The 26,602-nt window shown below is 37.5% G+C and overlaps 3 protein-coding genes and 1 pseudogene across 5 annotated transcripts in view; 2 read left to right on the top strand and 2 right to left on the bottom strand.

Moving 5' to 3' along the window:
* The first annotated feature begins 612 nt into the window (after positions 1-612).
* On the top strand, positions 613-1,606 carry LOC116161772 (annotated as a pseudogene).
* A 5,695-nt stretch (positions 1,607-7,301) lies between these two features.
* LOC116161126 (serine/arginine-rich splicing factor 1B) lies at positions 7,302-13,380 on the bottom strand. Its single transcript, XM_031474360.1, has 4 exons — positions 13,105-13,380; positions 12,867-13,048; positions 12,648-12,820; positions 7,302-8,661 (listed from the first exon to the last, which is right to left on the bottom strand). Exons 1-4 carry the CDS (start codon positions 13,269-13,271, stop codon positions 8,503-8,505), a joined length of 681 nt encoding a protein of 226 aa, XP_031330220.1. The 5' UTR covers positions 13,272-13,380; the 3' UTR covers positions 7,302-8,502.
* A 2,655-nt stretch (positions 13,381-16,035) lies between these two features.
* On the top strand, positions 16,036-18,723 carry LOC116161718 (phenoloxidase 1-like). The gene is made up of 10 exons (XM_031475173.1): positions 16,036-16,205; positions 16,253-16,445; positions 16,501-16,724; positions 16,770-16,972; positions 17,020-17,272; positions 17,320-17,484; positions 17,532-17,660; positions 17,709-18,033; positions 18,086-18,318; positions 18,369-18,723. Exons 1-10 carry the CDS (start codon positions 16,098-16,100, stop codon positions 18,576-18,578), a joined length of 2,043 nt encoding a protein of 680 aa, XP_031331033.1. The 5' UTR covers positions 16,036-16,097; the 3' UTR covers positions 18,579-18,723.
* A 2,727-nt stretch (positions 18,724-21,450) lies between these two features.
* Positions 21,451-26,602, bottom strand: part of LOC116162536 (mitogen-activated protein kinase-binding protein 1) — a gene marked incomplete at its 5' end in the record, with an annotated part of 34,395 nt that continues 29,243 nt past the window's right edge. For all 3 annotated transcript variants that reach the window (XM_031476170.1, XM_031476172.1, XM_031476171.1), the window contains 2 exon segments: positions 21,451-22,044; positions 22,099-22,209. In XM_031476170.1, coding sequence (XP_031332030.1) covers positions 21,731-22,044; positions 22,099-22,209 — 425 coding nt within the window.

The raw sequence follows: 26,602 nt of genomic DNA, 5'->3' as shown, positions 1-26,602 counted from the left end.
GTTAAGCACACTACACGTGTCAGTAAAGTATTTGTTCTGTTCTATCTTCTTCCTAAGTCTAAAAGATCAGCTATCGTCGTCGGGGTTGTCAAAGTAAGGACGAGAAGTGAGTTTTCGCGAACAAGTCGAAAGTTTTACGTACAAGGCGCCTTTAGGTCGGAAATTCCTACTGGTCAGCGGATCTCACTCGTCCATGGTCCAATTTTTTTTAAATTAGTATGCTGGAATTTCTTGTATATATAAACGGCTAGTCAACACAGGTATAGAAATCAAAAGAAGCTGAGAAGAGACAGAGAAGTAAACTTTCTCTGTCTCTTTTCCGCTTCTCTGCTGCTAGCAACGAAACGATACTTCGCTGTTACAGCGAAATATCGTACGTATAAAAAAGATAATGTGCTGCAATATTTCAGTGAAAAAAAAGCTGAATTCCACAGACGCCAAGAGCGGCATTTAATGTCAATTAGACGCGTTTTAAAATCATTTTATATCCCAGAAATAACTACAATTGTTTAATGTGCACTTCCTGATTATTAAACTTCTTCCTACATAAGTAATTAGCTACCTCCTACAAGTTAAGCTTTATAAAATATTTCCAGCGCGATAGTAGAACAGTGTGAAGTGTTACTGTGAAAGGTTAAAGATGGCAACCGAGGCAAAAGAACAATTTTTTAAGTCAACACACCAAGCACCTCAAGAATACCACATGGGGTTTACCTTACCCCACGACGCAGTGCTGCCACCGCCGCTTCCTGCGGTAACGACGCAAATTCCGGTTCGATCACCTCCCGAGGCGTCTCAATACCCTTGGCCGAATACCACCCAGCCGACCGCCACAAACAACTCTTGGATGAATCAACCGCAAAAAATTCCAAACTGCCCCCCCGGCCTGGAGTATCTCGCCTACATTGATCAGTTAATAATACACCAAACGACCGACGCGCTGCAAACGGTGGCGAATTTCGAAACCGAAAACCAATACTACATCGCCAACAAGAACGAGCAAAAGGTGTACTACGCAAAAGAAAAATCGGACGCGTGCGCGCGAAACTGCTTCAAGGCGCAGCGTTCGTTCGAGATGAAGGTCTTCGATAACTTCGGAAAGGAGGTGATCCACATGAATCGACCGTTCGCGTGCCAGGCGTTCTGTTTCTTCTGCTGCTTGCAAAGCATGGAGGTGTTCTCGCCGCCGGAGACACCGGTCGGAAGCATCGAGCAAGAGTGCAACTTGTTCTCGCCGAGCTTTGCGATCAAAAACGACAGCGGGGAGGTCGTGCTGCGCATCAAGGGCCCGTGCAGTTTGATGCCGTGCTGTTCGAGTCAAGATTTCGAAATACTGTCCGTCGACGGTAACACGCAGGTCGGAAAGATACTGAGGAAATCGAGCGATCATCTTCAGGCGGTGAACAGCAAGGAAGACTGCTTCGGATTGTTGTTCCCTGCAAATTTGGATGTGCGAATGAAGGCGGTGTTAATCGGTGCGTGTTTCTTAATTGACATGATGTACTTTGAAGCACCTACTAGAACGTACGAAGATGAAAGGCCAAACCATATAAGTCCCATTTAACCTGTATCCGCATTTATAATATAAAAATTAATAAAAATATAAACCCATGGGATTCTCGTTTGCTACCAAAAAGTATTCGCTTTCAGGCCCAAGAAAAATGTATCCGACTATCCCCCCACCTCCTGCAGGAAAAGGAGAAAATATGATGAGTTAAATGTACTATTCTTGTTACAACCTCCGCTTCGTATTTAAGAGATGCGTTCACGTAGACCCACGTAGAAATGGCAATTTAAATTTACCAGTAATGTTACACCTCCCCCTCTCAGATAATGGATGCGCTTGTTTCGATATAAGGAAGGTGAAAGGCTAAAATAATATTGACATTTTTAAATGGAGCAGTGGCGCCTCGTGACGCATGAATATGGCCAGGCACACTGTAACCAGAGGTTCTAGAGAGCACTCCGTACATGGTACGTTATTTTTGCACCACTTTGTACAAGTAGGTAAGGCAGCAAGAGTAAGTACATTATACATACATAACAGTACGTCTAATGTACGTACGACAGAATACGTACCTAGCATGTACAAAAATAACGTACCATGTACGTACATGAACTGTAAGTGTACGTCCATAAATCCAGCGCTGTACCTACTATGTATTTGCAATGTACGCACTTGTGTTATTTGGGAAACGAGAGTACGACTCGAAAACAAAAAGCCAAACTTCTCCGTCAAGTTTTTCGACGGATCGAGTCCTCCGTGAAAAGTTGAGGTGACATTCATATGCTGAACCTAAACCCTCACACCTTCGCCCGTCAATTTGCAAAAAAAAACCTTAAACCATGAACCGATGACGTCATCAGTGAGACTTTTTTTCCGAGTTTGAGTTAAATAGAGCGCGGAATGTCCGTGAGGGGTCTTAAAACTTTCTAAGATTTTGCTGGAAGCTTTCTGTGGCCACGAAAAGGCATATTTTCTATAAAATGAGAATTTTCCGCCATTTAAAAAAAACTAAAATTCAAACTGATGGACGAGTCAATTTCAAGAAAAACAAAGGGGTGTCCTAGGCCGGGACTATATTTTGACAGAAATTAATACAAATATGAAAAACTTAACGCAAGTACAGGGTGGCCAACTAAGAATGCGAGGTACTGCATCTGAAAATCTATCCATCGTAGAGGCTTGCGGTAAAAAATTTATTACTAAAACGGCCACGAGCAAATCTATTTTTAAGTTTCTGAAATGACCGCTAGGGGGCGTAACTGCAATCTGGAATCTAAAAAAAGTGATGTTTCTGTGAATTCCGCTAAATTAACCTAACAAAAAAATGTCCGGTCTTTGAAGTCGACGATAATCTGAACAATTTTTCCTGTATCTCTAAAAATGAAGTGGTGGGGGGTATTCAACAGTTTCCGTAAAGAACACCCTGTATCTTCGAAACGGCTAAGCCGATTTAAACAAACTCGCGTTATATATATATATATATATATATATATATTTAGGGCCACAAATTATATAATAAAAACAATTCCGGAAAAATTTGCTTAAAAAAATAAAATTTTGAGGGTATAAAATTTTCTTTGGCCTAAATTTTAGGTTAGGAACAAGATATCGAGATGAGGTTTTCGCGAGGTTGTTTAGGCATCATTTAGATTTTAGCCACTTTTTCATGAAAAAAAAATCGAACCAATGCATTTAATTTTTTTTGAGAAAATTAACCATTTCTGTCGGAATATCGAAAAGAGTCTCAAGCGGCGATATGTGAAACTAACAAAACTTCAAATATTATAATATTTGTAGCCGAAGAATAACTCTTTTCAATTAACCCGAGTTTGTTAAAATCGGCTCAGTTGTTTCGAAGATACAGGGTGTTCTTTACGGAAACCTTTGAATACCCCCCACCACTTCATTTTTAGAGATACAGGAAAAATTGTTCAGATTATCGTCAACTTCAAAGACCTGATATTTTTTTGTTAGGTTAATATAGCGAAATTCACAGAAACATTACTTTTTTAGATTCCAGATTGCCGTTACGCCCCCTAGCGGTCATTTCAGAAACTTAAATATATTTTCCAGGTTTTGCCCGTGGCCGTTTTAGTAATACAGTTTTTACCGCAAGCCTCTACGATGGATAGATTCTCGGATATAGTACCTCGCATTCTTATTTGGCCACCCTGTACAGTACAATANTCTACTCCGCCTATGACTTTTGTTTAACTAACCTCAAACTACATTCCGATAAAAAATTTGTAAATTTACATGTACTATGTAAAAATAATATTGGTATCAATACTTACACATGAAATGTAATTCCCAAAGTTTTATTTTTTTCTGTTTTGGAGCAACCACAAGCACAACAACTAACCATTCCTTTTTTTGTCACTGCAACAGCCACAACAAAAATGACTCTTAAGTGGCTTTTGCAAATGGCCGACTTCCGTCGCACTCTCTCTCGTATACCACTTGATTAATGCTGCTTCCTGGTATTCTTTATTCATTGATATTTTTATAAAACATGACAGTACTATGAAGTTAGGTTATAAAAAATGACAGGTATTCAGATTTTATTTATCAAAGTTGGCAGCAAATTTGCCCAAAAATGGCGGATGATTGCGGTCTTAGACTGCGGTACTTTCTATATCTAGTGACTTTAGATTCCACATTGCAGTTACGCCCCCTAGCGGCCATTGCAGAAACTTAAAAATATTTTCCAGGTTTTTCTCGTGGCCGTTTTAGTAATAAATTTTTTTTTACCGCAAGCCTCTACGACGGACAGGCTCCCAGATACAGTACCTCGCAATCTTATTTGGCCACCCTGTACATGTCAAAATTGTCTTTTTACATTAACTTAAGCTTTGCGGTTAAAATCATAGAGGATGCTTTTTACGTCAAGTAAATAGCAACATACTACCTAAGTATATTGTCGAAGTTTAACGCCAATTTTCTCATTAATACGTAGCGAGTCGAAGGCGAGATCGACATAAATCAACGGCTCGTTCGAAACTCTGGAGCGTATTATATGGTTCCGGTCACAAAACAAAAATTTCATACTATTTTTGAGCGAGCCGAAGGCGAGATCGGTATAAACCAACGGCTCGCCCGAAATTCTGAACCGTTATACGGTTTCGGTTACAAAACATCAATTCCGAGCGAACCGGGGGCGAGATCGGCATAAACCAACGGCTCGCCCGAACTTCTGGAACGTTATACTGTTCCGGTCAAAAAACAAAGTTCATACTAATCTCGAGCGAGCCTACAGGGTTCATACGAACCGCTTGCCTGCATTTCTGAAGCGTTATACGGTTCTAGTCAGTGTTCACACCAATGCCGAGCGTATACCAATGAGAGCTCGCCCGTTTCACAAGGAAAATTGCTCGCATATTCCACATATACCAATGCCAAGCGAGTCGATGACGAGTTGAGCATAGCTGGGACTCTCCCGTAGACCCGCCCCTCTACGTCCGCGGCGGCAATCGAAAATTACCGATGGCTAAACACCCACTACACTTTTTCAATCGTACATCGAACCTAATAAAAAACGGCGATCTTTGCGAAAACGTAGAACTACGTAAAACAGTGATTCATTGCCATTATATTCCACCCGAAACACGAAAAAACGCATCAAGTATACTGCTCCTGACCTGACGACTTGTGAATCGCACAGATTTATACACGAGTTTAATTCTGGCCCTACTCCAATTCAGACCCACCGACGCTAGAACATTGTTCCGCGCTTTTTTTTTTTATTTTCGCGGATAATTTTTGTACCTTCGACTACCCTTGCTTACTAAGATTTCTGTTTTTTTTTTATAATTTCAGAGTGTCGAGCAGAAAAACCGAAAGGAACCAAAGCAAAACTCAACCAATCCCGCTTTTACGCAATCCGAGAACATAAATATATATTACATTCATAAAGAGGTAAATTGCATGTATATAAAAAACATAGGCAGTCTTTACTCCGACATCGATCCATTAAATTAACACAAAAAAGTACACGTGGCAATGTAAGTATAAGTCGATCATCTCACGTCCAGACCCCACATAATAAACACAAGAAAAGTTAGAAGATCCCTTTTCCTGTATTGCTAAGAGCTACCGTTCGCACGAAACGAAAAGCAAGATTTACAGCAAATAACCGGAACTGTATAAAGGTACACTCCACGGAAATAACTGTTGGACATCTGCAGAGCAATATCACACTGATATTACATTTTAACATGGATTCATAAATAAATACTTAATCAAATAATACCCTTTACAGTATAACACACACGATTCAGGTAAAAGTACATATAAAGCAAAGCTTTGGGCACGCCATATCGTTGCTATAAACAGATCCGAATTTTCTATAAAATATAAATAATAGCAAATTGTCTGGGTCTCATCGATACCATTTTTGTTTTTAGCAGTTGAGATGCAAACATTCAAAAACATTTCTCAAGAAGCAATTTCTAAACGGCTCAAAAGAGCCAAGACAAGGACGTGAATTTTTTGTTACATTTTATATCCCTCGCTGTTGTACGAACAGTTTTTAATAGATATCGTTTCCAAAGTACCTGTTTTATTTGTAAATATAGTGCAATAAAACGAGACCAGGAATGTACCTTGAATGAACGTCCATATCGTTGCCACTTGGACTTACAGTGAACATCCAGTGTACAAATTCTGTGTATATAGGCGAGTTCCATTTACATAGTACCTCAACTACCCTTCCAGGAACTAATGTGACATTACAAAAGGTTTAACTTGAGGGTCACAGATGGTATACACCCGTGTGGGTGTGGCGTCACAATATATCCTGGATGACAGTCAATACGGTACCAGATGAGCTGCCAAGCTCGAGGTGGACACAAGCTTCAGGGAGGTGGGACAACATAGGCTCTGCGATAGCTTGATATCGCTTCCTATAAAATGCCGTAAAACATTCCTATATGCAAATAATAACATAGATCATGGCACCCCCCTCTAATTAAAGTGGGCTAGTTAGGGGAGGCAAGATAGGTTTAAAACCTTTATAGGGTGGGTGGTCAAATCTTATATTTACAAGTAAAAGTTAATAATAATAATTTCGTTTATTGATTTTTATAATTATTACATTAATGGAGTATAATATTTTATAGTTGTATCATTGGCTGTCATGTAGACTTCGTATTATCATCTTGGTATTCCATCTTTCAACCTCGAGGGCGATCTTCGGGCCTAAGAAGTTAATAATAAGAATAATGGATTTATTGTTCAATAGCAAAACACGTCAATTCTAAGACAATGTTAGCCAAATGCTAAATGAGAAAAAAAAATAGCAAATTATTAAAAGTAGAAAAAATGATCTATCTAATAAGTAGGTAATAGTAAATCCAAAAATAAAATTAAGTAAATAAACGCATAAAAGATAAACCATATATAGCAAAACAAATAACAATACTGCCTTTATTTAATTAAACAAAAAAGATAATGAACAAGAGACAAAGTTAGTGCAAGGCGAATTTCAGATTGACAATAAAATCATGCCATCTGTTCTTCCACTTAACCTTGCTATACTAAATAGTTGAAAAAACCGTAAACTAATATAAACGAAAATAAATAAACTTAATTTTGAAATTACTCCTAGTAGTGCAGGAGTGAAAGAGACATCAAGACTACGAGCGTTTTGGGTAGACTGGTTATATATAAAAGAAACAATAAAGGACCCAAATTGGACCCCTGTGGAACTCCAGAGGAGGGATAGTATAGAGAAAACTTATAACCATTGTACATTATGTAGTAAGGTCTGTTTATTAGGTTAAATAAAAAAAGCGTACACCAGTATATAAATTTATTACACATAACCTTACAATGCATACAAACTTACTTACCGAATGTACATACCTACCCATTTTACAAATCTGATCGAATCCTAAAATGTAACGCTTACTAAACAAATGAGCTGTAATTATCATTAGTTGATCCAGTACAAAATATACATTTATTAAAATAAGCTTTTATCAACCAATCACTCATCACACTCGTTCATTTATTTTTAATTAAAGAAAAGCATGCAATAGATATTTAAATTAGTAAAAAAAAGGAAAACAAGTCGCACTTACTCATAATGTTTTAAAAAATAAGAAAACAATGGCAAAACATACAAGAATACCTGAAGATGATCCGGTTAATCCCAAACACAAGCAATCCTCTTAATCGCCAAAAGCCAAAAATCCTCCTCAAAATCCCTCAAAAATCCTGTAGATGATCCTAACGTTTTTTTTCCTAAATTCCTATGCTCCCGAACGACATAAAACATCCTCCTCCAATTAAGCATTCCAAGAAATCCGAAATCTGATCCTATACATTTTTTTTTTGACAATCAAATCCCACGTGGTCCAAACTTAAGCCGAAACCAAACCAAAGTTTGGTCCTAGTGAAATTTGTCGAGAAAAGCGTCAAGCGGTACGAGAGTAATTTCCAACTAAAAGACGAAATCCTTCGTATTTCCGTTAATCCTCCTTAAAGTGATCCTCCAAACATTCATTCCTATCCTCTTGCATCCAAAAAGTAACATGTGTTCAAGTGATTTCGTTTATTTGACCCATCCCACGAACAGGCAACAAAAAATACAATTAGTCACTATTTTATTATAAAAAGATGATCTAAAACTTGTGCAGTTTTAGAGCACCTCTTATTACATACAAAGTTACATTAATAAATTTGTTGAAAAATTTAAAATTAAACCTATTAAGAGCAAGAATAGACTTTTGATACTGTCTAGACAAACAATGATGACTACATCCGATTACTGAACACAAAATAAAATCATGTTATGTCGATTGCTTTTAACTCACATCAGAAGGTCAAGTCTTGCTTTTAAACAAATGAAATATTCCCATAATAGCGAGGAATGTTAAGACTTACAGAAAGAACGCGAAAGCAGTAAAAAAAAAACAGTTGTGAAAATGATACATACATTTGCTTAGTTATACAAAACCATTCCGATCTACTTCTAAAGCATACAGCTTAAGGTCTTACGAACGGGAACGGCTACGGGAATAACTGCGTTTGACCGGGCTGTACGTGGGCGAGCCACGCCTACGCGGCGAGTACGAGCGACTTCTTGAGTGACCGCCGGACCGACGATCGCTAGCGCCACGATCTTCCTTTACACGAATATAAGACACTTCGCCCTAAATAAACATTTGCTGTAAAAAACTAGGATTCGCTGATTTATTGATGATACAATTGTTAAACGCTAAAGCAGTGCAAAAACAAATTTGTGATTGTCTGCGATTTTTATATTTTCTTGATCCTGAGATGAAACTATACAAGTCACATCGATCCTCGACTAAGTAGAAATCCAGAATAAAACCTGGATCAGCTAAAGAAACGTATTGTGACGTCACCTTTAATAATTCAAAAACCATCCTAGACCTATAAGAAATAGCGCCACCTATCGCACATTACTTTTACTATTTTAGAAACTGATACAAACGTTTTATTCGGAAAATTTTTAGAAATTTCAAAAACAAAAAATCCAAAAATCGACATTTTCAACACTTATAGCGTATCTCCGCAATGGTGCTATCCAAAAAGTAATATAGACGTCATGTGGTCTTTGAATCAAACTTAATAGATATGGAGGAAAATCAAAAAATTGTCATTTTCAGAATTACCCTATATTTAATTATTTTATACGAAGTTGCCGTTTTCAAAATAAGTATACGGAGTCAGGGAAAACATTTATCGGACCTACACTCATTTTTTAAATGAAACACCCTGTATATTTTAATATAAGATATCAAATTCACTTTTCAAAAGTATAACACACCAAGGATGAAAACAAAAAAGATTCCAGTGAAATAAGTACTTTCAAAATATTTCAAAAAGTAAGTAGTAAAATTTTGAATTTTTTTAAATTCTTTTAGTGTTATTTTTAAAAAGAGACCTTAATCCAGGGATATTTAAACAAGATTCAAAATTTTTTTAAAGTTCAAATAATTCAAAAAATCCGCACAAAAAATTACGTGAATTGATTGATTTAAAATCTTTGTTGAATCTATTGAATTTCTTATTGTTATATTTTTGAAGAGCTTAATATGCTATCATTTATCATTTTCAATAACATAACACACTAGGGACATTAAAAAAGATTGAAGTGATTCAAAAATTCAAAGATTTAAAAAATATTCAAATTCCAAAAAAATTCAAAAATTTTTTGAATTTGTTATCTTTGCTCAATCTTTTTCAACTGATATTGCATTTTTTTATGTTTTACGGTTTTTTAAGATACATGGTCTTTTTAGATTAAAATATAGTGTTTCATTTCAAAAATGAGGTTAGGTCCGATAGCTTTTATTGCCTGACAAGGTAAACTTATTTATTTTGAAACTTGAGATTACTCAACAATACTTTAGATTGAAAAATCTAAAAACATTTAAACTAATTTAAAAAACCTACAAATTTCAAAGAACTTGAATTCTTTTAGTGCTATATTTTTCAAAAGATGCCATCTTTTCAAAAATATAACACATCTTGGACATTAAAGAAATTCATTATTCAAAAAAAAAATTCAAGTGATAACATTAAAAAAAATTAAAAGAATTTAAAGAAAATGTTCCAATTTAAAAAATCCCTATAGTTTTGAATTATTCTTTGACTTTTTTGAGGAGACTTTAATATGCTATCAACATTTTCAATTACAACACAACAGGGAACAGAAATACAAAATAATTTTCTTTTTAGCGATATATTTCTGAAGAGAATAATGTTATTATTTCAAAAATATAAGACTCCAAGGATATTAAGAAAAGATTCAAGTGATACAAAATACTTCAAAAATAGATTTAAACAATTTTTGAATTTTTTTAAATCTGTTGAATCTTTTTGGATCTATTGAATTTCCTTGATTTTTGTGCTATATTTTTGAAGAAACTTTAATATGCTATCAACACTTTCAAAACAATACACCAGGGATGATTTTAAAAAAAGGTTCAAATTAAAGATTTACAAAAATTAAGTGTTCAAATAATTCAAAGAAATTCCTACAACAAAATTTTTTTAACCTGTCGAATCTTTTTGAATCTATCGAATTTGTTTCGATTTTTTGTGATGTTTTCTAAGAGACTTTAGTATGCTATAAAAACATTTCCATGACATAACACACACGTGATGATATTAAAAAGTTTCAAGCAATTCGAACAAATTTCAAATATTTTTGAATTTCTTTGAATTTTGTGTATTATATTTTTGAAGAGAATATTATGCAATCAAAATTGTCAATAACATAACACATCCATTAAACAAAGATTCAGGCGATTCAAAAAAATCAAAACTATTAGATTTAAAAAAATTAAAACATGTTATAATTCAAAAAAATATCTACAAGTTAAAAAAGATTTTTTAATTTTTTTAGTGTTCTATTTTTGAAGACTTTAATATGCTGTCTTTTAACAAACACACACCAGGGATATTTAAAAAAAAGATTCAAGTGGTTCAAACAAATTCAACAAGACTATTAAAAAAAATTAGAAAAGATTCAAATATATAATTCAAAAACATTCCTTAATCTTTTTGAACCAATATTGAATTTTTTTAATGTTTTGCTGTTAAATTTTAAAAGTTAAACGGTCTTTTTAAATTAAAATATAGTTTCATTAAAAAAAATGGGGCCAGGTTCAAAATAAGTAAACAGGGTCGGGTAAAAAGTTCCCGGACCTAACCTCATTTTTTTTAATGGAACACCCTGTATATGTTAATCTAAAAAAATTTGATAGTAAATTCTCTTTTTAAGTGATTAAAAAAAATTGAAAGAGGTTAAAGAATTAAAAAATTTAAAAAAAGTTCACTTAATTTCAATAAGATTTTTGAATTTTTATTTGTTGAATCTTTTTTAACCTTATATTTTGAAGACTTTTCAAAAATTTAACACACCGGGGATATTAAAAAAGATTCAAGTAATTCAAAAATTCAAAGATCATTCGTGTGATAGATTGTACAGATTTGCTGAAGTTAATAAATTTTTTGAACACTATTATTATTATTATTATTCCATTTAAAAAAATGAGCTTTTATTTTTACTACCTGACCCTGTATACTTATTTTGAAAACGGCAGATGACTCGACAATCATTATAAAGAACTTTTTCTGTCTAACTTATAGATCATTCTGAATCTGAAATTAACAATTTTGTGATTTTCCCGCGTATCTCTTAAGCAGGCGAATATTTTAAAATTTTCTCTCTTTTTGGACCAAAATCAAATCGAAAAAATTGTCAATTTCAGAATTAACGTATATTTTCTTAGTTAAACGAAAAATTTAAGTTTCTTTATGATTTTCGAGTAATGTGTCGTCGAAATAAGTATACAGGTCAGGTAAAAAATTATGGAGCTAAACTCATTTTTTTTAAATGGACCACCCTGTATATTTTAATCTTAAAAGCTTATTAAATTGTCTTTTTAAAAATATATCACACACCAGGGGTGATAAAGTAATTCAAAGAGATGCAGAAATTAAAAAAAGTTCGGATAAAAAAACCGCAAAAAAAATTTCAAAGATTTTTGAATTTTTGTAGTGTTATTTTTTTGAAGGGACTTTAATATACTATCTTTTTAAAAATATAACACAGCAGTGATAGTAAGACGATTTAGTGGTTCAAAAAAATTCAAAAGGAATCGAAATATTCAAATAATTCAAAAAATCGCTACAAAACATTTGGAAAATTTTTGAATTTTTTTAAAACCTCAAAGATACCGAAACGGCAAAGTTTGGATACCATTCAACATGAAAATAACAAAACCGAGCCAATTGCAATTCTTGGCACATCATCAATCTTTTTCTCATTATCTCCTCTTCTAATCCACTTTGTCAATGTAACACCTTGTATATTTCCGCACACAGATTGCTTAGATCATAGAAAAACAGTCTGCAGTTTTTATCCCTGCGAAATGGGACTATAGTTAGCCAACTTAATTTAAATATCAGTATGTGAGAACACGCTGTATAAATTCAAAGTGGTAGGTATCACATTCATAAATGTTTAATAAAAATAGAAGTGATAAATCCGGTAAGTCCACAGATTACACTCATTAAACAAATACAAAACCACAGAATAAACACAAAACCAATAAAAACAACTCGCCACATAGACTTTGTATAAGAAAACAACCACACTCACCTCATGCGATCTAAATCGTGAATCGTCTAATTTCTTAATTGCGTATTTCATATCTTCGTAGCGCAAGAACTCTACCACTCCGGAACCGTCCTTAAAAGAATCTGCAAAACATACATCACCTGCTTCTCGCATGTGATCCTTAAGATCCTGCCAGGATCCGGAAGGAGGCAGTCCTGCGGGGTATCAATCACATATAAGACTTTTAGGTTTATTACAAACCTGTGACTAAAACTCGAAACTGAGACCGACGTGCCGGTGGCCCTCGGTTGCGTCCACCGCCGCCGCCGCCTCCGCCACCGCGGCCTCGAAAGCTCGGACCGCCCCCTCTGGGGAACTCGACTCGAAGACGGTAACCGTCGTAATCGTAGCCGTCTCGTGCGTGGACCGCGTCGTCCGCATCCCTAAAAGTTCGACGAGAATTAAAGGGCGGTGAAGGACGAAAGGAAAGTGGACTCACCTCGGATCTTCGAATTCGACGAACGCGAACGGGGGGCCGCGGCGATTCTTCAGGTCGACGAATGTTACCTTACCGAATTTGTAGAAGAGATCTTGGATGTCCTTCGTGCGAATGTCGGGCGGTAAATTTCCAACGTAAATTCTGCAATCGTTGCGGCTATGCGACATTTTTCTTTTAGGTTCTGGAAAGCGCGGAAATTTGCAAAAGAGTACAAGAAACGCAAAACAAAATGGCGGGCTGACGCTACGCTAACCCAGTTTGAGGATCGGTTCCGGTTGGGACTTTCTCGTTGGTTGGTTGGCAGTAAGCCAAAATGAAACAAGGCGGCAATTCAAATGATGCTCACATACAGGGTGCCCCACAACAAACTGGTTATGGGATTTACGCGCTCAAGAGTTCGTTTCAGCTTAAATATGTTCACTGTTATACGACTTCCGCTTTTACCGGACATTCACCTACACTTCAACTGAAATAACCTAGTTTTTAGTAATTTTTTTGAATGTACGAACTTGATAAGTTTGTACTCCTTCGCGAGGCGTAACTACAATAATTACACTAAATACGCTTGTAATTCCTAAATACTTATTTATTTTACTCCTAATACTTTATAGATAATCAAGGTGCATACAAATTGCATCAGATGTTAAATATGGCAAATCATTATTGCGAATGATTTACAAAAACCCCATTTCCGCCGTAACAGTTCTTTTTCCGAAAGAATAAGAGACACCTACTGTCAAACTTTCAAAAATTAAAAAATTACATAAAAGTCAGGAAAATGACACTTTACTGGCGAGGATATTGACTAGTACTTTAGTTTCCATAACGAAAGAAATCGCGAAAAAAATAGGGCACTCTTAAAATAAAGATCCGATAGTGACAGCTGTAGGTATAACGAACAGACGAACCCGACAGACAATGTAGCCACTATAGCGCATTTTTTTTAGTAACGATTCTCGATATTGTTAAAATTTTGTATTGCTGTCTGTCTGTCTGTCCGTCCGTCTGTCTGTTCGTGTGCACTATAAGTTTGTTTAGAAACGTACTATCGCTTTGAAAATTGGTAGGTACACATGTTCTTCGGGATATAAGAAAGGTGCAGGCTATTTATCTTCAGCTACGCAGACCATCGGCTCAAAAAGTTACGGCCCAAAAACGATCTCGGGGATCGTTCGACATTCAGTTGTATCGGATTTTTTTGTGAAAATGCGGTGAAAATGTGCAATTTTTTGTCCCGGGGACAGTGGAAAAACAACTGATTCTGGTGAAAGAAGAAAGGATGCATCGAAAAGGTTTGAAGAAGGCGTGAAGGGTCGCAGAAAGTGTGACGAAGGTCTAAAGCGAGCGTGAAGATTTGAAGAAACCTTAAAGAAAGAGCGAGAAAACGCGAACAAATTGTCTGGAGGGAGTAACGAAGAACGTTGAAGAATGCATGAAGAAGACTCGAAGAAATCATGAATCGAGGGGATCGTAAAGAGGAAACGGCGGGAAACTTTGAAACAGGCGTGAGGAAGACAAAAATATTTGAAGGAGGCGTGTAGAGGGGTAGTAGATGCAAATGTGAAGAATACTGAAAATGGTCGTGAATAAATCTTAACGGGATTGTGAAGAAGACGCAAAAAAGGATCGAAACAGACGCGAAAAGAAGGGGCGAAGAAGGGTGGAAGGAGGCGAGAAAAACACTACAAAAGGTGTGTAGTGAATTAGAAGCAGACGTGAAGGATCATACTCGACGGTATAGGTGAGAAGAACGCTCGAAGTAGGCGCGAGAATAAGGGTCGAAGGATGCAAAGAAAAAGCTTAAAACTGGCGTAAAAAGACCTAAAAGAGTGTGAAGGAGGTGGCGTAAAGAAACCTCGATGGTGGCGAAGAGGAATATCGAGGCAAACGTAAAGAAGACTTTCAGCGTGATGAAAGCTTTAAGCAAGCGTGAAGAAAGACAGAAAGAGGGGCGGAAAAGATTCAACAAAGTTATGAAAATGGCTCGAAGCAAGCGTAAAGGAGGCGTGGAGAATAGGGAAAGTCTTGAAAATGGCGCGAAAGATTGTAGGTTGCTAAAAAAGGAGGGACACGGTTGTGACAAGGGTTGGAGGGGACGTGAAGAAGGGTCTAGCTAAAGAAGCGTGGATAAGACTAAAAAAAATTAATAAGAAAAAGTGTTTTTCCGAGAAATTTTGGTGTAGTCGATTTTTGGTAAAAATGGAAGGTTATACATACTGCCTTTTATTGAGGCCCGAAGAAAAAATTGTCTCAGAACGACCGGAAACAAAATTTTTATTATAGAATGGGGCCTGTAGAATCCATAATTTCAAACAGTTCCAAGATTGGGCTACTAATTCAAAAGTTACAGTCCTTTGAATTTTCTTTCGAAATTGGTTTCTAGTCTATAAGTTTTGATTGAAAAATCTAATCGAAAAAGTACGAATTGTTTCGGATTCTACGCACCAAAATTAATAAAAAAAAGTGTTTTCCCGAGAAATTTTGGTGTAGTCGATTTTTGGTAAAAAAGGAAGGTTACGTATTCAAATACTATGCGAAGTATTCGAATACTAAATATTTGTGAAAGTATTTGAATTACAAATACAAATACTGCTTCCATAAAAGTATTTAATTACAAAGTATTTGAATACTTTAAAGGATTTGAATACTAAAAGGTATTTACAAAATCGAATACTGCCCAGCTCTGCACAAGGAAGACCCTATGGAAAATGTTTAGTATGGGCAATTAAAAGTGTTAAAACTGAGAACTACGACATGAACACCCTGTATACATTCTTAACCGTTATCACAAGATATCTTTTTTTATTTTTGATCTACCTCAATGCAATGATGAACCTATTTTGTGGTAAAGAATAAAGTTGCGGTCAAGCCCACTTCCCTTGCAGAATTAACAAACAGATTACGTTGGGATTATAAAACCGGAGTGCTCTCAGCGAAACCCTAGTTCTTCAGGTAACAGCTTAGGAGTCGGTCCTCATTTTCCTGTGGTTGCAATGGCGAACAAGAAGAACCTTTTGCTTCTCCTTCAAAATCCCACCGAACCATGTTTCATGGCCAAAGGGGAGAAGAATTCCGTATTTGATATGCCAACTGACTATTTGGTAAGAGTAACAGTTTCCCTTCATCCTGGTTATAATGAGTTGTTTAGCCTCCACAATATCAACACCTGGGCGTGCAGCTGTTCAACCGATTTGGCGAAGAAGCGGGCGAGAGAATTCCGGTTAAGAAAATTTCTTTGCCCAGTTTAGGAAAGATTCTTAATTTACCACGTCATGCTAATTTCTCTCTGTTTCTTCCGTTCCATAGGCAGATTGCGGGACAACTGATTGATATCTTTATGGGTGAGTAATGGGTATTAGGACTGTTGATGGGAATATCAGGTGCTGTATTATACAGGAATGAGGAATATCGACGAGTTACAATCGATGGCAGTTTACGCTCGTGATCGCGTCAACCCTTACCTCTTCAACTACTGTCTGTCCGTCGCACTCCTTCACCGACCGGATACGCAGGACTTGGATTTACCGTCGTTCATGCAGTCTTTCCCCGACAAGTTCCTCGACAGCAAGACGTTTTCCAAGGTCCGAGAGGAAGCGACAATTGTACCGACCGGTTCTAGAGTAAGATACCAAGTTACCACTCCCACTCTGCATCATCTGTCTTAGTTGCCGATCGAGATCCCAATCGACTTCACCGCGTCGAACCTGGAGGAAGAGCACCGCGTCGCCTACTTCCGCGAAGACGTCGGCCTTAATCTCCACCACTGGCACTGGCACTTGGTCTACCCATTCAACGGACCCAGAGAGATCGTCAACAAGAATCGTCGAGGCGAGCTCTTCTACTACATGCACCAGCAAATCATGGCCAGGTACTTACTTACCACCGACTTGTACCCGTAAATCAGTAACCTTGCAGATATAACTTCGAGCGCTTCTCCAACTCTTTGAAGCGAGTCACCCGCTTGGTCGACTGGCGTGCACCAATCACCGAGGCGTACTTTCCGAAACTGGACAGCATGGTGGCCAGTCGATCTTATCCGGCTCGGGTCGCGAACCAAACGCTGAAGGATCTAAATAGGGAGCAAGATCAAGTTAAGGCCGACATTGGAACAATGGAACGTTGGAGGGACAGAATCATTGCGGCTATCAATTCCGGGGTCATCCAAGACGTAAGTTACTCATCTCGGTGGCGCAAGATTACGCCATAGTCTTCCAGGAAAGGGGCAATAACGTCACACTTACCGAATTCGAAGGTATCGACGTTCTTGGCAACATGATTGAATCTAGCATCATCTCACCGAACAGAGCTTTCTATGGAGACCTCCACAACTATGGCCACGTGTTCATCTCGTACTGTCACGACCCTGATCATCGTCACTTGGTGTGTACCTGCCTATTTGTAACTGTTCTAACGTTTTGTTGGACTAGGAATCATTCGGTGTAATTGGCGACTCGACAACCGCAATGCGGGATCCTGCATTTTACCGATGGCACGCGTACATTGACTACATCTTCCAACAGCTGAAAGACTCGCTACCAAGGTACACAGTGAATCAGGTCAGTGAAAGCCTAGGTTTTTGGTAGAAATGCTAACGATTTGCTCAGTTAAATTATGACGGGGTTACGGTTACATCCTGCTCGGTGCAAGCGCAAGGGGCGCCGCAAAACGAACTGCAAACTTTTTGGCAACAATCCGACGTCGATCTTTCACGCGGCATGGACTTCCAACCTCGTGGCTCCGTCTTCGTCAGATTCACCCACTTGAATCACCGAGCCTTCAACTACACCATCAACGTGAATAACACAGGAGGTGCGCGTCAGGGGACGTGCAGAATTTTCATCGCACCTGCCGCCGACGAGAGAGGCAACCCTTGGTTATTCCAAGATCAGAAGGGATTGTTTGTGGAGTTGGATCGTTTTGTAGTAAACCGTAAGTGCTACCCTCTATCTGTGGTAAACGGATTCGTTTATGATTCTTTCAGTGAGACAGGGTCAGAACACCATTACTCGCCGATCGGATCAGTCTTCCGTGACCATTCCCTTCGAGCGAACCTTCCGTAACCTAGAAGCGAATAGGCCCGCGGGAGGTGACGCACTGGAACAATTTAATTTCTGCGGATGCGGATGGCCCCAACACTTGCTCATAGCGAAGGGCACTCCCGAAGGATTGCGCTGCCATCTCTTTGTCATGATATCGAACTATGCAGACGACAGGGTACGTGTTGTTTTCAGTGTCATCTCTTAGACTAAAGCGACAATTTTTAGGTTGTTCAAGATACCCAGGTGCCGTGTAACGACGCGTCAAGCTATTGCGGTATTAAGGACAGGCTGTATCCCGATCGCCGTTCCATGGGTTATCCATTTGATAGAGCACCACGTGACGGTGTTAGCACCTTGCAACAATTTCTTACTTCAAACATGAGAGTGCAACCGGTTACTATTCGTTTCACGGGCCGCACCGAACGTCGTCAATAATAAATTAACCGCTGGACTCCTGACTGATGTGATTTTTTAGTTGCCAATGTATATTAATTTAGCAATAAGTTCGTCGATTTATGTATATAATATGTACCTATATTAAGCAGTCTTATGTATATTATATTTTATTATGTTGACTTTATTCTTGCGATCGAGGTTGCTCTACCACTTAATCCACTGTAGTGCACGTAATTAAACATCTAAGGCAGGGCCCCCTTACGTTATTATAAACAACGCTATGACCTGAAGTAGGGAAGGAACGTTAAATAATACACTGAAATTTTGAAAAGTTTGTTTAATGATGATCGTAATTATTATGATTGTAAAAGCCCGGAAATTTAGTTGATGTACATTAATATAAACAAAGCAAACAAAGCCAAAAGGCGGCGTACTCTCGCAAAAGTAACTGATAAGGGTAAAAAGAGTACGACGTAAGAAAAACCTCGCAGTTTGATTAATACAGTCCAAAAGTTAATTAACAAAATATTTTGGAAAAGTTTAAGCAGTAGTTAACAAAGAATAGTAAATGCATACCTATATACAATGTTGGTTACACTCAAGGTTAAAAGCAAGTTTTTGGGAACAATGGATCAGGTAGTAGCAGAGGTACCTACCTAAATTTTGAGCAAGGGTTAAGAGTACAGGATGGGACTCATCTTTAGTGCAATAAAGTCCTGTTGTTAAAAGCAAGATGGAAAATTACATGGCCTTGTAGGCAAATTTGACTAAAAACAAGATATGTGGAAATTATTGAATCGCCAATCATTTGTCGCACATAGATTCTAAACTGAAGAGCTTTGATTAGCGTAATCCCGCTCCTGCAAGATGGGTAGCCCACCCCTGGTTTCTGGGGTTCGGGCCTACAGTTGAATGTCAATAAGACAATCAAGCAATTAGGTGTCGTACTTCAAATGGTTACAGTTTTTACCACCCCCGTGACTGCTTCATTCACGGAGAAAATTGTTAGTAACAAACAAGTCAGTACATACATCAAACGAATCGATAATTTCCACATATTAAAATAAAATGATCAAACCTTATATGAATGTTACTTCTGGGACAACACCAAGTAATCAACATCAAAAAACATAAATTTAGCAAGCATTACACCAAAAACGTAAACAATTACAAACAATAGCATAATGGTATCACACATATTATTCTGCATTGCGGTTAAACCCAGTAAATTTCAAAAACAAAGATTCAAACACACAAAAAATATAAAATGCGGCATACAAAAAACACAAATACGATATAAATAAATGCAAAAATTACTATCTGCATTAAATAACACAAAATAACAACAAACATTTATGGAGCGACGCATTCACGACCGCTATTCAAGACAAGATGCCAAACGTAACCCCCGTTTGTGCTTTCTAGGTGGCGCATGCAGCTTTTCCCCACCTAGAAATTGTATGGTCTCAAAAATGTATGTATCGTCGTAAGTTGTGTATACAGGGTGGAACCTCTCAAACTTAAAAAATTCCGACTACTTTCGGAGATATCCGGATATCTCCGAAAGTAGTCGGAATGTTGTAAGTTTCAAAACTGCATTTTGTTCAGCATTAAAATACGCAACTTTGCCAAATTTAAACTACCTTCCGAGAGGTTCCAACTTACGACGATACATATACATTTTTGAGAGTTGACAACCATGCAATTTCTAGGTGGGGAAAAGCTGCCTGCGCCACCCATCTTCTCTTATATATATGGCGCCACCTAAAAAGCACCAACGGGGGTTACGTTTGGCATCTTGTCTTGAATGGCGGTCGTGAACGCGTCGCTCCATAAATGTTTGTTATATTGTTTTTTTAATGCAGGTAGTAATCTTAGCATTTTTTTATATCGTGTTTGTGTTTTGCATATTTATGTTTATTGATGTTGATTACTTGGTCTTGTCCCTGAAGTAACATTCATATAAGGTTTGATCATTCTATTTTGATATGTGGAAATTACCGATTCGTTTGATTTTTGTACTGACTTGTTGTTTGTAACTAACATTTTCTCCGTGAATGAAACTGTAGTCAAAATTGAGCCAACACCTATAATTCCGTGATTGTCTTCGACATTGAACTGTAGGCTCGAACCCCCGAAACCAGGGGCGGGCTACCCATCTTGCAAGAGCGGGATTACGCTAATCAAAGCTCTTCAGTATAGAATCTATGTGCGATAAATGAGTGGCGATTCAATAATTTCCACATATCTTGTTTTTAGGTAAATTTGCCTACAAGGCCATGTAATTTTCACACTACACTACCTACATACAGGGCGTATCTCGTTCACCGTACACGCCATGTTCTGTTTTCACATACTTTCTTTACCTTTTTTTTATTTTCTTCAGGCCCTTCAACTGCTTCATCCCTCCCTCGTCTTCCTATCTCACCCCCCCCCCCAATCAAACCTACGAGTTTCCACTTCCAATGGCTTCACCAATCCCCTCCCTTCAATCCATTCTTATTGGTTAGATTGCGGGTGCTTTCCTTTTTCGGATATTATATTGATCAAAAGTTCGGTCTGCTTGTTTCTTCTTATCCATATGGACCCATCAAAATACTCCAAACAAAAGGATTTATTAAAACAATGTACTTTACAGTTTGCTTTGAAATCATTAACAATTTGACATAAGTTATAAATATCAGGTAAACGAGACTTCAGAGACTATAAACAATATTAAAAAAATGTACAACAAAATACGTACAATCTAAAACTAGATAAAATTATTCTAAATAATATACACAGTACGAATGTTACGGACTAGTTTTGTAAGCTCTCATTCCTCGGTTTGGATTTAACGACACATTCAAAACACATGGCGCTACAATCTATGTTATAATTACAGCCAATATAAGTGGAATGAATAAACAAGTTACTTGGAAGATGTTTTTAATACAACTACCGAGATTAATTTCATCTCTAAAAATACACACAGTTAATGGCAAATATTTTAATGTAAAGGGTTAATAAAATATGGGGCGTAATTGATTTTTAACAAAAAAAACGAAAAGGACATCTTCACAACACGATAAAATCGGTCAGTCTCGCATTTTGTGCACCCTTTCCCGACGACGATGCGTGAAATCATGAGGTATTGGAGTTCTGTATTTTCTGTTGTACCATACTTAACAATATGTCGGAATACTGCTGCATCATATTAACGACGGCGTTTTGATCCTTGGCAAACCTCGCGAGACTAAATCGTTCAATCTTTTCACAGTATTCGTCTGATTCACATCAAAATTACCGTTACTTTGCTTTAATTTCTCTAATGTCAAACCTTGCAATACCCTCAGCGTTCGCGCAATTGACAGCTCTAAGTTTTTGACCATGTCGGTTTTTTGCAAGTTGGCGAGCTGCTCGCTGGTGCTCGCTTCGGTGTCGGTCAGTCGCCTGTAAAGTTCCACGACGTTATTCGACGCCTTGGTCAGCTGGTACGCCACATCGTCGCATAGTTGCGTGGATACTGCTCGGGGAAAGTACACGTTTACCCTTTGCTCGAGCAAGGCGAGATACTCACATTGGACGGTTGAAACGTCGATGTTTTGTACACCGTGAAAATCCATACTTAATAAGGTCTCCTCCAGGTCTGTGGATTTTCGTCGTTCGTAATTTGTGACCGTACGATTATCTGCGTTTGTAGAAATTTGTTATAAATAAATGAAGGGTTACGTAAACGTAGTAACTACCACATAGATTCTACTCGGGGAACATCATGTAGCAACATGACCCATTGTGCAAAAACGACTGTGAATGGGAAGGTATGTGTAGGTCTCTTCAGACGGGCCCCCAGGTGGTTGGTAATGGAACAGCCGCGGGCGCGAATGATCAACTGTGACGCTTTGGTTAGTGCAAGATTAAGGTGCTTGTAAAACTGTTACTGGAGGTGATCAAAGCTGCATTGTTGATAAGCTGTATCAAGGAATTGCAAGGCAGGGATTTGAATCGACTATGACTGACAGAAGAGAAGAAAACCTTGACAAGGCAAAGGTTCCCAAAGTGAATTTCCAACAACCCCTGATAGCGTATACGTCCTAGTGGTGTTAATCACTCACTGTGAGGGTCGCCTTGTAAAGAGCTCAAAATTGACCTACTTCAGAAAGAAAATTGGGAAATAGTCAAATGAAAAACTTGGCCGCTGGTTAGTTTCGAACACAAAAATGACTTTGCTACATGTCTCAAGATGGCACCACCGGATTCAAAAAGTTACCAGAGAAAGTCTTAACGCGATTGTAAACTCGCTCGTGTCTCACTATATGAAGTCGATATTGCTGTAAAAAGGTGGAAGAGGCACTGTGATGAGATAAGAAGTTGAAATCGGGGGTCCGTTAACTTGGCCCCCCCACTGAAAGATTTGATAGCCGTATTATTTTAAAATGAATGCGCTCGTTATGCGCTCATATGCGCCACTGATAATAACTCTTGCGCCATTATCGTTTTTTAGAAATCCGAAAAAACATTTGGGGGGGCCAAGTGAACGTAGCCCCCCCCCCAGTACGTATTTTGTCTCTTGTAACTAGGTCACCTGATACATTTGGTTATGCGCTCAATTGCGCCACTTGAATTAAAGCTAGCGCCATTACGGTTAAGCCGTGACAAATTTTCAAAAAGTGGGGGGGCCAACTTAACGTTTTTAAAAGTTACTTTTTTTTTAACATCTTTTCATACGAAATGGTACTCTGTGGTATGCGCTGAAATGCGCCATAAAAAGATATCTTTGCGCCATTCTTGTTTTTTGGTTATCCTTAAATATATTTGGGAGGGGCCAAGTGAACGGAACCCCCCATAACGCATTTTGCTACCGGTATTTGTGCCACTTGATACACCTGGTTATGCGCTCAATTGCGCTACTTGAATTAAAGCTAGCGCCATTACGGTTAAGTCATAAAAGAATTTTAAAAAGTGGAGGGGGCTAACTTAACGTTTTCAAAAGTTACGTTTTTTAACATGTTTTTTCTACTACATCGTACCTTTCATCATGCGCCAAAATGCACCGTAAACAAAAATCTTTGCACCATTATAGTGTTTCAGAAACACTATACAGGGTGTTTTTTTGGGAGCTTTAGTTAAACGTTTCTGGGAAAGTAAAATAGGTAGGTTTTTAAAAATTGTACTTAGGAGTTACTCCGAAGGCCGAATCGATGTAAAATATTTCCAAAATGGACGCACTTACGGAAATACCGGAAGTGGCTACTAACTTCGTTATTTTAAACCTCTATTTTTTATTACATTTTTGGATTCTACGTGAAATTTCAGTTCTTTTGATACCCACATGTCGATATCTACCACTTATGGTTTTTAAGTTATTTTGATTTTAAGAAAAGAAATGGCGGATGCAGATGGTACTTTGATAATTGATTACTTGAAAACGGTTGTAGTCATAGCAACCCATTATCAGTGCATAGAGAATGAATAGGGCTTTCATTTAGTGTACTTAAAAAAAAGTTAAGTTGCAGACAACCGCACCTATGGAGATCCAAAGTTATGAAACTTCAAAGACTAAAAACTTTTTTTTTTAATTGAATGACCATTTTCTCACTATTACTATTACTACTATTAACAGACGATCAAATCAAATAACACTAACATCCATCGTCTTAATAGTATCTTTGACTTCTCCGCATTCCCATTAGCATTACTTTTACTTTTACTCGAGGTGCGTACATACAATTTCATTTAAACAACTTAACAAATACAAAAATTAGATTGCGCACGTGCAATATTATTTTTTCATCTTCAAAATTGTTTGAGGTTTAATGAATATTTACTGACACAGAAAACCGGGCATTTATATATTCTTTGTAACAAGAATTTATTATAAAAGATACCATTCTTTGAAGGTTCGAGCAGTTTTTGGGCTGTAACTGTTTGGCCCGTTAGTCTACGTAACTAAAAAAACAATAGCGACCTTTCTGATATCCTTAAGAACATGTGTACCAATTTTCAAAGCGACCGGACGTTTCTAAACAAAATTATCGTGCACAGGCAGACGGGCAGACATACAGCAGTACAAAATTATAAACGATCTAGAGGATCGTTAATACATGAACTACATTGCGGCATAATGCATTAACTCCAAACTAAGTAAGTTAATACCTATGAGTTATTGGCGATTATTGCAAACAGAGTTAAAATTGCACCATTAGAACATAACTGCACCGCATACCCAAACCAGGTGTCTAATTCTTGACAGAATAGCTTCCTAGCTGAAACCAAAAATTGCCAACATATGTACGCACTTACAGACGGGAAAAATTTATTCTTTAAAAGTTGCTTAAAATGATCTAAAACGTCAACATTTGATGAAAGGGCCTACCATCTAAATTTCGTTAAAATTGTTCCATAAATAAGAAAATTGCATTTCTGCGCATGCGCAACACGATTTTTGCGCATGAATTTTGTTTGCTTTTATTGAAGGGACTTACCATAGAAATTTCGTTTAAATTGCTTCAGAAACAAGATCGTTGCGTTACACAATTTGTTGACTTTGACAATTTTTTTCTCCGTTTTTTGATAATATAACCCGGCCCAATTTTTTGTAGGTTGTACACAGGAAGATAAGGTCTTCCAAATAATAGAATAAAAATTTTAGGTTGCTATTTGAAAAAAAAAGTTCGATGACGTTATGGCGCTCCAAAATTTTTTTTCAAAAATCCGGCCCGTTATTTTTCTGTTCGGTATGCCTAAAACATATATACAAAATTTCAACAAAATCTGTCGAGCCGTTTTCTCAGAAAATTGCCAACAAACGTACGTACGTACGTACATACAGACGGAAAAAAATTTTATTCTTTAAAAGTTGCTTAAAATGGTCTAAAACGTCGACATTTGATGACATTTTGAAATGTTCAAAAAACGGCTATCGCAATAGCTACCTAGCACATGCTAGGAAGCTAACAAGAATGGCGCAAAGATATCTTTTTACGGCGCATTTCAGCGCATACCAGAGAGTACCATTTCGTATGAAAACATGTTAAAAAAAAGTAACTTTTAAAAACGCTAAGTTGGCCCCCCCACTTTTTGAAAATTTGTCACGGCTTAACCGTAATGGCGCTAGCTTTAATTCAAGTGGCGGAATTGAGCGCATAACCAAATGTATCAGGTGACCTAGTTACAAGCGACAAAATACGTGCTGGGGGGGGGGCTACGTTCACTTGCCCCCCCCCCAAATGTTTTTTCGGATTTCTAAAAAACGATAATGGCGCAAGAGTTTTTATCAGTGGCGCATATGAGCGCATTCATTTTAAAATAATACGACAATCAAATCTCTCAGGGGGGGCCAAGTTAACGGACCCTGAAATCGGAAGATTAACCTTGAAGAAACTTAAATTTAGTAATTTTTCGAAATTATATTTTGGTAAGCGTAGGAAAATTTACACGTGTACCGCTTCATAGTGAACTTGAACAAAGATATATCGGGCGATAACGAGCGATATCAAAAGACAAGCGGGCGCGATTGCCACGATCACTTTGGACCTGGAAGTTTCATTCCGTTGTACGCAAAGCTGAGCACGTGACAGAAATTCCCGTATTTCTATTGGGCGAGATTCAAATAGCGATGGCAAATTGCTAGGTACTTGTAATTTTATACGTGTGGATATAGACGAATTTTAGTGGATTGTACGGCAAAGAAGAACTTTTTAGCGGCCTTATTCGTTTATTTGCCCGCGAAAAGATTTACGCGATGGAACATTTTCGAGTCGGTGAAGTAGCTGACAGTACGGTCGGTTAAAGGTCAGTGTATCGAACTTGAGTGCCACATCTTATGCGATAAATAACATTTTATACACAATGGCATTCGGCAGGAAATTCCAAGACAAGTTTCATTTACTCACAACAAAATTTAATATCAACACAGTCGAACATTGGCGTTTTATTCCAGTGCATAATGGTATAATATCGAGTGTATTTTCGCGTAATTGAAGCTGATGTGAATTCGTCATAAGTATGGACGATTTTGCTTGAGATTCACCACGAAGATAACGTTATCAGGGTAACCATTGTAAATGTAACTAGCCCGTGGC

The sequence above is a fragment of the Photinus pyralis genome, unplaced genomic scaffold (genome assembly GCF_008802855.1).
Source record: "Photinus pyralis isolate 1611_PpyrPB1 unplaced genomic scaffold, Ppyr1.3 Ppyr1.4_LG10, whole genome shotgun sequence".
NCBI classification, from domain to species: domain Eukaryota; kingdom Metazoa; phylum Arthropoda; class Insecta; order Coleoptera; family Lampyridae; genus Photinus; species Photinus pyralis.
The sequence above is the reverse complement of the archived record's forward strand: the minus strand, read 5'-3'. Positions and strand labels throughout refer to the sequence as shown.